The sequence below is a fragment of the Lepeophtheirus salmonis genome, unplaced genomic scaffold (assembly GCF_016086655.4).
Source record: "Lepeophtheirus salmonis unplaced genomic scaffold, UVic_Lsal_1.4 unplaced_contig_13666_pilon, whole genome shotgun sequence".
NCBI classification, from domain to species: domain Eukaryota; kingdom Metazoa; phylum Arthropoda; class Copepoda; order Siphonostomatoida; family Caligidae; genus Lepeophtheirus; species Lepeophtheirus salmonis.
Window position 1 is genome coordinate 1 of NW_027290620.1, and position 11,015 is coordinate 11,015.

Genomic DNA, 11,015 nt, shown 5'->3' on the forward strand with positions numbered 1-11,015 from the left:
TATAATAATTTAAGCAATTTTAAAATATTTTTATAATAATAGTTTTATTTATATTTTAAAAGAATTTTAATATATATCAAATTTAAATAATCCAATAAATCCACTATACTTTCACATTATCTTTTTATTATGTTATTTCAGCCTATATTTAATTTTTTTAGTCTTAATGTAATAAAACAATAAACCAAAATTTTTTTTCTTTAAGATTAAAAAAAATACTATTAATTTATAAATTTTTGAAAAATCAATCAATTATATAAAGAAGTTCTCAATACAAATTTTTCTTCTACTAAATTTAAGATTGAGTGTTTTATCATTCCAAACTTTAAAAAATTTTTAAATTTAAAAAAATATGAAACTTTTAAATCTAACTCAATTTGTCTTTCTTTTTGAAAGCTTTGTTGTAAGTGATGATAATTCATCAAATCAAGAATATATCAAACAAAAACAATTTGATTTTAAAATTGCAGTTAAAGATTTTATTAATTATCATTTTAAAAATTCAATACTTAACTTTGATGATGACCTTGAAATTATTTTTGATGAAAAAAAAATATTAAAATAAATGGACTAAAAGATATTGAAAGAGAAAATATCTCAGTATCTTTTATTCCAAATATTTGCAATTTAAAAAAAATAAGAGATTTTAAAAAATTTCTTAGTGAAGATGATTATTTAGAGAAAGATGGAGAAAAAAAATACCTTAAAATTAAAAAGGAAAATATAACCCTTAAAAATGGTATAAAGGAAAAAGAAATGTTATTAATGATTACTTATTATGATAAAAGTGATAAAAAACAAAAGAAATTATTATCAAAAAAAGCATTTCATATGGATAACGAAACCAATGATATAAAAATGACTGAAAGAAATAAAAATATTGAATTATTAAACTTACTAAACTCTGATATAATAGAATATAGAAACTTAACAACACAATTTGATTCACAACAGAAAACTTTTAAAATTTCAAAATATAATGATAAGGAAGAAATTCACGAAGATAATATTTTATATTTTGTTAGGTTTAAAAATAATATTGATGAAATAAATTATAAATATAATTTATGTATAATTTTAGAAGATTCTATAATATCGAAAGATAAAAAAAACTATATTGAATTAGATAAATCAATTTTATCAACATATTGTAATGATTCTCATGTAGAAAATTATTTAATTTCTGTAATATATATAAATAAAGATAAAATATATTTTTTAGTATCGGAAAAAGCGTTTTCAATATATGCAATATCTAGCATAATAAAAGAAACTAAAAGGAATAAAAATTTCGAACCTTTATTTGCTAAAGATAATGAAATTCTGTATAAGAGTTTATCTTTTAATTTAAACTTTAGTAATAATAAATTGATAATTAATCAAATCAAGGATAAAGAAAAGATTTTGAAAAATAGTAAAATTATAATAGGTTGTGTGGATAATACTTGTCTAAACGAAAATATCGAATATACAGTAATAAAAGAATATTTAGTAAAAAACTCTAATGATGAGATTATTATTCAAATTGATGATCTTAAAAAACAATTTAAAGCAAACAATGGAGAAGGTTCTTTACTATTTATACTATATAAAACTACTAACGGAGAAAAGGTATTTTTATCAACTAAAGCTTACTATTTCGATAATAAGACTGCAAAGATTGTATACAAGGAAAGAAATAAAAGTTTTAATACTTTTGAGAGCCCTGATACTTGTTTTTATTTATAAGACATAAAAATAATGCTAATTTTAGTATTTTTTAGTGTTATTTTTTTCAATTTGATTTTTCATTTATTACAAAGAATAATTAAAATTTCATTTTCTTTATTTACTATCATTATTTAAAAAAATATTTATTTTAATTTTTAAGTAATTTTAATAAAAATTTTTTAAATTTATGATGAAATTTTACTTTTCTAATTCTTTTAAACATTTTTATAAAAATTGTATGATACTCTGTTAAAGATGTTTCTTTAATAGTAATTAAAAGAGCATTATAATATTAAATGAAGAAATATTTATTTATTATATTTCTAATAACAACATCTGTATCTTTTATTAATAATATCTTTTATTTACATTAGGACTAATTTTTGTTGAGATAACTTTAAAGTCTATTCAAAATTTAGATATGAGATTTTATTGTATTTGCGTTGTATAACATAGGTCTTGGTATTTTTATTTGAATAACTGATGCATTTAACTTGATTTATCTCAATAAATTAAACATTGTTGATAAGTTTCGAAAACTGAAATGTTTGCCTCTTTTGGAAATGTTTATTATGTTTTTTTCATAATAAAATATTTAAATTTTGATGCTTATGAAATGTTTTTTAGTGTTATTTAATTAAGTTTTTTATGCTTAAATTTTAAGTATAAATTTTTTAATTGATAAAGGGAATATTAACAAGAAAATAATATATAATACCAGTAAAAATTAAATTATCATTTTCAATTTATATAAAATATTGTTAAATTGTAAATATAGGTTTTCTAAAACATTATAGTAATTGTAAAATAAATATATTTTTTACAAAAGTAGAGAGATTTTAAGTTGGATTAATGAATTAAAAAATTTCAAGGGATTTTTTTCTATTTTAATAAAAATATATTTAAAAGGGAAATGTTTAAACTGTTTTTTTGATTCTGAAATTTTTTATAAAATATTTATATACTTATTTCAAAAGATTTTTTTTTCTCAGAGCATGTTGATAGTTTTCTTTGTCTGCAAACTTTTTATTATTATTTATTAAATAATATTTATAAAAAATCTTCTTAATAATATATCCTTCCGCCCATATGCTATAATCATAGAACAACTGGTTTAAATAATATTTCTGCTAATATTTTCAAATTTTCAAAAAAAACTTTCTATTCTCACTACATATCCTCAAACGATTCAAATGTTCTTTGTAATTCTTCCTATTATACTTGTGTATTGAAATTAGAGTTTTGTTAATATCATCTGTCCTATTTTAATAACCTATTTTATCTGATTTAATTCTTTTAAAAATACCCCTAATTTTATTTAATTGATTCATATGTATCTTTTTAGATTTTATATTCACATATATCTGTTTATGTTTGGATTTTTTAAAAATTAAGAAATATCGATAATTATATATTTCTAAGAGATTGTTAAAATTTTCAAAAAATAATTTTTTAGTATCTAAATAGTTTTTCATCTACATTTCTTTCCCGTCTATATCCAAATACCTCTTAATTCTTCCTAATTTTATTGTTTTCTTGTAAATCCTACATAATATCTCTTTATAGATTATTCAATTTTCATGCAAGAATTTAAAAATATTTTGAATACTACTTATTGTTTCAAATAATTCTCTTCTTCTGTGTATTAAAATTTTTTAATTTAAAATATGTTTTACGGGAGCTATATCCACACTTTGCAAAAAGATTTAATATTTTTTCACTACTATTTGTTTTTATTTTTTTAAATAAGTCTTTTAGAGTATTTCTTATTTAAATATTTGTGTTGTTATTTTGTAAGTTTATTAATTTAAAGGAAATGCTAAAAAGATCAGTAATTTCAAAAAATTACTAATAAATATCACTAAAATTTCTTAAATTTAATAATTAAAAAAATTATATTATAAAGATGAAATATCTTTAAGGTTTTGATAAATTTATTTATAAAATATTTAAAAGTTAGATACTAAAAAGTATTTATATATGTACTAAACTAAAAATTTTAATAACAAATAATCTTAATTAATGTTTATGTTATAATTATTATCATAAATATCTCAAAGATATGAAAAATATTAATTAACTTAACTTAAATTATTCTGTAGTTGCTAAATACTCTTAATAATATACTAAAAACCAATAAAAACAATATTAAATAATTAAGAAAAGGAGATTTATTGAAATTCATCTATTTCTTCTATGTAATAAAAATTTCACTGTCAAATAAAATCTTGGAACACAACTTAGAAGAATTAATTCATTCTTAGCAATAAAAACATAAAATTTACCGATATTTGCGATAAAAATACTGTGAAAGATAGGATCAAGTAATAAACTTTTATATTAAGCACCAAATACAGGTGAATTAAATTTATGTATAGCATTTTAAAATATGATTAATTCTATATTCCCCATCATTTTTATAAATTTATGTTCATTTTAAAAATATATATAAAAAGATAATTCAAGAAATTATTTAAAATATTTATATTATCATTTTTATCAAACTTTTAGTTACTATTTTCTTATTAATTTTCCTTTAATCTTTATAAGAATTATATTAATATCATCATTAAAATCAGATAAATTTGTATTTATGTTTAAATAATTTAATGAAGTTAAATTAGGAATTTCTTAACTATTATTTAGATCTTTAAAAATTACAATTATAGAATTCATAGATAGTTTAGTGGTATTAGTATATCTTAATGTTTTTTATCTAATATCTTTCCTAGTCTTTCTATTTTTTTTAGAGTATTTAGAGAATTAATTAAAAAGGTCTTCACTTAAATTTTATATTTTACTTTTTGATGAATTTCAGTTTTTTAGCTTATTTATAAATTCAATAAACCATATATATATATATGAATATAAATATTTTTAAAATAGGAATTATTATACTATAATTTGTATTTCTTTACATATCTTTAGTTTATTGTTATATTTATATGAATAAGTTTTCTTTTTATAGCATTTTTTTCCATGTAAAATCTCTTATAATATTTTCGAAAAAATTTATCAAAAAACCAATTGCAAAATTATTAAATAGTAAGATTTATATTAATTAGAATTATCAGATCGATCCTTTTTTAATTTTTGACTTTCTTTTTTTCTGAAATTGGATTTAAAAGAGTAATAATATCAAATTTAATGAAAGTTTTAAATATTATTATCATTACTAAATCTAAATTTTATAAAACAAAGCTAAAAATTGAATTAAGATATTTTAAATATATTTTAAATAAAATAAAAACAATTTATTTTAAGATTCTAAAATTTATCGTATTTTATTTTTTCTATTATTTTTTTAAATTTTCAATGGAAAAAATCAATAGAAAATTGATAAATCTTGAAAAAATTTTCAACATTAATAAATATATAACTAATAAATCTGTTGCTATCGTTGAAAAAGACATAAACCAAAACTATTATTTTCTTATGAATGAGTTAAGAAATATTTTGAACTACAAAATAGTATCATTTTATAATTTTGATGAGGATATTAATCATAAAGTAAATAGAAATGTCATATATGATGATTCTTTTACTGGTTATAAATTTTATAACTTGAAGTTAAGTAATAAAAATAACATCTATTGTTTTAGATCTAATTCCTTAGAAGAATATATGAAATATAATTTTGATACAATAATAGAAATAAGAAATGTAGAATCATTGGAAGGTGGTGATTTAAAATGTTTAGTATACATATATGATAGGTATGATACGTACAAAGTCTTAGGATATGTGTTTGAAAAGAAAAAGTATTTTTTGTACGAAACTTAAAAAAATTTTTTAAGATTAAATTTTTTTTTATTACTATTTATTCAGAAATATTGTCGTTTATAATATATTTTTAAGTTATAATAATATGAATAACACTAATCAAAATACTATTATAAACGACAATATTTCTAGTTATTCTAAGAATGTATCTTACAAAAGCTATATTACTCTTTTTTTAACACGATCTTATATTTTAGACAACATAAAAAATTCAGTATTCAAATGTGTAGAAAACAATTTTGTAAGAATATTATTCTTTAAACTTGGATATGTCAATTGCAAGATAATAAAAATTAAAAGAGGCGACAAATATAAACTAAATTATAATAACAATAAAAAAATAGAGACTGATCTTTATTTGGAGGTATTTATTGATAATAAAATAAAGTTAATGCAATTAACTTTTGTAAGTAACTCTCAGCCCACTTGGGACGAATATCTGAATTACGATACTTCAAATTATATCAAAGATAAAGAACATTTAGAAAAAACTAAGGAATTATTGAAAAATGATATTTATAATGAGAAAAGTGCTTGTTTTGAAAACTATGATATTAATAGTGAGTCACATTACAGTAGTGCAATGAAATTAGGAGTTATAGCAAGGAAAAAACTCAAATATATTAATGAATTAGAGATTGCAGAGAGGCAAAATAAAATAAAAGAGATTGAATATTATAAAAATTTGATTCATGAATTAGGGAATGAGGAATGTTGGACAAGAATTTCTTTGAATAAAGCAAACTCTTATCTTTCATTAGATGAAAAGAATATTTCTGATGATGAAACTAAGAAAAAGTTTGATTAAATTATTTTTTATATATTTTTATTAATATTACCAAAAAATGTAAGATATAATGTATATATATATTTAGTTAGTTTAGATTTGTATTTTATTTGAAACTAATTATTGTTGTATATATTTAGAATTTTTATTTGTATTAAAAACTTTCTAATTGATTTATATTAAATTTTTGAGTCATAAATATTAAATAATCAAAATTTTTTATTTTGTCTATTTAATAAATTTTTCTTAATTAACATATAATAAATTTATACTGATTTAATTTTATATTTTATCATTAAAATTAGCTAGATGCTTCAAATAACTAATAAAAGAATTTATTAATATGAAAATTATATGTTATTCTTGTTTAAATTATATATTAATTTTAATCATGCATATTTAACTGCCCCTAATCACAAATATATTATTATTTACATCTATATTATATTAAAGTATATTGCTAATTTATAAATTTTTTAAATATGCATAAGATATATTATTTTTAGCGTTATTATTATTTATTTCCTATGATTGTAATAATATTTTTTTTAATATTTTTTCCTTTATATTTTTAGCTTATAAATTCTATTTGTTCTTTATTAATAAATTGCTTTTTTATTCATCAAAACTTTTATAGTTAAATAATTAATTAATTTCATCAACTTTAATTTTTAAAAATTTAACACCTAAACTAAGAATATTTTTATTTTCTCATATAAATATGCATGTGTGTATCTTTTTTTTTTATTTGATTCAAATTAATATAAAAATATTTTTTGTAAAAAAATTTCTTATGGTCTGTAAAAAGAATATAACATCTATAAATTTTCTAATATCTATTATTTTATTATTTTCTGTGTGTTATAGTAGTTCATTTAGTGAATATAAATCTTTAATATTAAATAAAATTTTTTATAACGGTTATAATGAAAGTTTTGACAAATCCATAAATATATGTACGATTCCAAATGATAATTTTTATCATTTAAATAAAAGAAGAAATCCTAATTATTATTGTTTAATAATATCTTTTATTTCTGTTTATACTTATTTAGATGGATTTGAAGAGTATATAGAACAATATTCAACAAATAATAATTTTAAAATAATATTGGGAGAATTTAAAAAATTTTTAAATGATAGTTATGATCATGAATATGTCTTAAATAATATCGTACAAAATTTTTTAAATTTAAACTTTCGATCCATATATTATAATCCAACTGAAGGATTTAAAGGTCTGGACACACAAATGTTTATATCTGAATTTTTTAGAGAGCTATCAAAAAAAAATAATTATGAAGAATTGAATCCAAAAACTTCAAAAAAAAACTCATTATCTACAAAGTTTGATGTTTCCAACATTTTATTTATGGATGTATATAAAAAGGAATTCCTAGATGATAATTCTTCAGAATTATCTTATAATCAAACTCCTATTGACTATTTTAAAGAGTTTATAAAAGATAAACTTAATAATAAATTTATTTTCTTTTATTTTAAACCCTTTGATGTTGATGAAATCGATCTTCTTAAAACTAAGAAATATATTTTTATTGAAGAGAAAGAGTATGAATTAGTTTCAATTATCTATTCATATGATGTAAGATCTAATTATTATTTTAATTCTAATAATTATTGCCATTCCAAATGTATAATTAAATTTGAGGATAAATTTTACTCATTTAATAATGGCATGGTGGAATATACTCCAAAAAATTCAATTTTTACAAAACAGTGTCTTTTTATTTATAAGAAAGTATAATTATTAGCTAACTAAAATTTCTAAAATTATTATTACTTTTTTTTTTTATTATTATTTCTATTATATTAAAAAAATATTATACTAAAAATTTAATTATCTATGAAAGTCGCAGAGTTTAATTTTAAAAAATTTTCAACAGAAGAAACTACACTAGCACCAAAAAAAGATTCAAATTGATTTTCAGTAAGTATTTTTAACTTTTTAGAATGAATTTCATTTTTAGATGAGTTAAAAAGTTTTATAAGCATTTCTTCAAAAAAGGGTTTATATTTATTCTTATTTTTACCCATTAATATTATTTGAGATATTAGAATTGGGTGCTTTATTAAAATTTTATAGCAAAAATCAATAATCTCAATATTGTTTTTAATTTCATCCTCAATTTTAAAGTACCTTACACATTTAACAAAACTATTAATAATAACAGAAACAGTGAATTCATCAGAAATGTTTATAACTAATGTATAAGTTTTCCCATAAGAAAAAGCTGCACATATTGTATTTTCTAGAATTAATATTTTATTTTTTTGATTTTTTATTTCATCTAAAAAAAATTTTATTTTCTCTAAAAATTTATTATCCAGTTCCAATTGATCTTCATTTAACATATTTCTTGGATATATATTTTCATCTATTTTTACTGATTTTAGATATTTAGTAAAATTATAAGAGTGATTATTAATTCTAAAAAAATATTTAGTTGGAAGAACTACAACATAGAAAATATCAGCTTCAATATGTTTTTCTAAGTCACCTATAATAAATTTATCAATTATTTTTAGGGGAAGATTATCTCCTAGTTCTCCAATCATCACTAAATTCACATCAAATGTTAATATTTTTACTTTTGAAATATCACAATTCATATTCAAAAAGAAAATTAACTAAGAATTGTTGAAATTTAATTTAATTTTTAATTTTTTATTTAATAAAATTAATAATAACAAGAAATGAGGGATATATTTGATTGTTACATTTTAAGAAACACGGACTCTCATTTATCAGAGGTTCCTACAAAAATACAGCAAATAATAGGTCAAATATCAAATTTTAAAGGTTCTAATTCAACACTTCTACTCTCAAAAAAAGGTAATTTTTTGTATACGGACCCAAGATATTATATTGAAGCGAAGAAGGTACTTCCAAAAAATATAAGGCTAGTTAAAATGGAAGATGGATATGTAATTGATACAATTAAAAATTTAGAATTCAAAAGGATTGGTATAGATTTTAAAAAAATGAGTGTTATGTTGTACGAAAAATTTAAAGAAGCCTTTTCTTCTCCCAAAGAATCTGAAATTTTAACTGAAAAAATTAAAATAAAAACCATCGAGGATTTAGAAGAATGTGAGGAATATAAAAATTTATTTAATTATAATTATGAAACTAAAGAATATGAATTAATTGATATTGAAGTTTTTGACATACCTTCTGAGAATTTTCAGAATATTTACTCGATTGAAAAGGAAATTAAATTACCTTTTCTAGAAAACAAAAAACAATTATCAATTTTTAATAAGTTGACAGGAATTGATTGTACTACATGTACATTATTAAACAACAAAAATTTAATTACAGCAGGAATAACTTTTAGTGATAAAATAAAAAAAATCTATGAAACTATTTCTAAAGATTTAATTTTAACTGATTTGAATGAAATTTCATATTTATTTAATCTAAGAGGAAATGATTTTAATAATAATCCATATTTCTTTTCTTTTGCTTTTATAAGTATTGAAAAATATTCAATTTTATTTGTAAATAGTAACAACAATAACAATAACTACTCATCCTTTGAAAGAGAATTCTTTAAAAAAAATAATATTAAAATTAAAAAATATTCTGAATTTTATCAATTCCTTAAAGAGAGACCAAAGAATTCTTATTTAACATCAAGTTCTAATGCGTTTATTGCTAAAAATTCTTTTCAAAAATTTGACCTTGTAAATGAATTAAAAGATCAAAAAAATAATGTTGAATTAGCAGGAATGTTTCAAGCACAGATATTTGATTCAATATCATTAGTAAAACTCTTTTTTTATGTTTTAAAAGAAATTGAAAATAAAAATTATTTAAGTGAGAATGAAGTGGCAAATAAATTAATAGAAATTAAAAAAAGAATTCCTTTTTATACGATGGAAAGTTTTGAAGCGATTGTTGGATATGGTGAAAATTCTGCAATTATTCACCACAGATCAAGTGATAGTTTAGTTAAAGATAACTCTGTAATGTTGATTGATTGTGGTTCAAAATATGAATTTGGAACTACAGATATCACACGTGTATTACATTTCGGTGAGCCAACAGATTACATGAAGAAAATGTATACACTCGTTTTAAAGGGTCATTTGAAGGGAAAGATGTTAAAAACAAAACAAAAGTTATACGAGAATGCAGTTTCAGCAGTAACTAGATTATACTTAGGGTTTGAAGATGAAGATTATCCACATGCGTTTGGTCATGGAATTGCACATATTGGGAATGTACATGAAAAGACATATTATAAAGAGGGTAGTGTATTTACCATTGAGCCTGGTTGGTATAAAGAAGTATTATTTGGAATTAGACTTGAGGATGATGTTGTTTTAAGAAAAAATAAAAAAGATTTTTATTTTTCAAAAGAACTTACTTTAGTTCCTTATGAAAAAAAGTTGGTTGATTTTAATTTATTAGATTTTTATGAAATAGAATATCTAAAATATTATAACAAGTTAGTTTATGATTTAATTTCTAATTCATCATTATTAAACGATGAAGAAAAGAAATTTTTAACTGAAAATACTTTAAATTTTTTAGATTAATTAAATATTTTAAAATTGTTAAAAATATTATTATTTTATATATAAAAGAAAACAACAATAATTTTATTACTATAATTATTTTATATAAACCTTAAATATTAAAAAAATAAATTTATATCAAAGTTGAATTATTATTTTAGAGTTACACCACCAATATTCCTATTATTAT

At 19.0% G+C, this 11,015-nt stretch overlaps 1 protein-coding gene across 1 annotated transcript; it reads left to right on the forward strand.

Moving 5' to 3' along the window:
* Positions 1-10,180: 10,180 nt before the first annotated feature.
* LOC139907463 (uncharacterized) lies at positions 10,181-10,594 on the forward strand (the record flags this gene model as incomplete). Its single annotated transcript, XM_071893888.1, has 1 exon — positions 10,181-10,594. A coding segment is annotated over exon 1 (414 nt), but the record flags the coding sequence as incomplete, so codon positions are not given.
* Between the last annotated feature and the right edge of the window lie 421 nt (positions 10,595-11,015).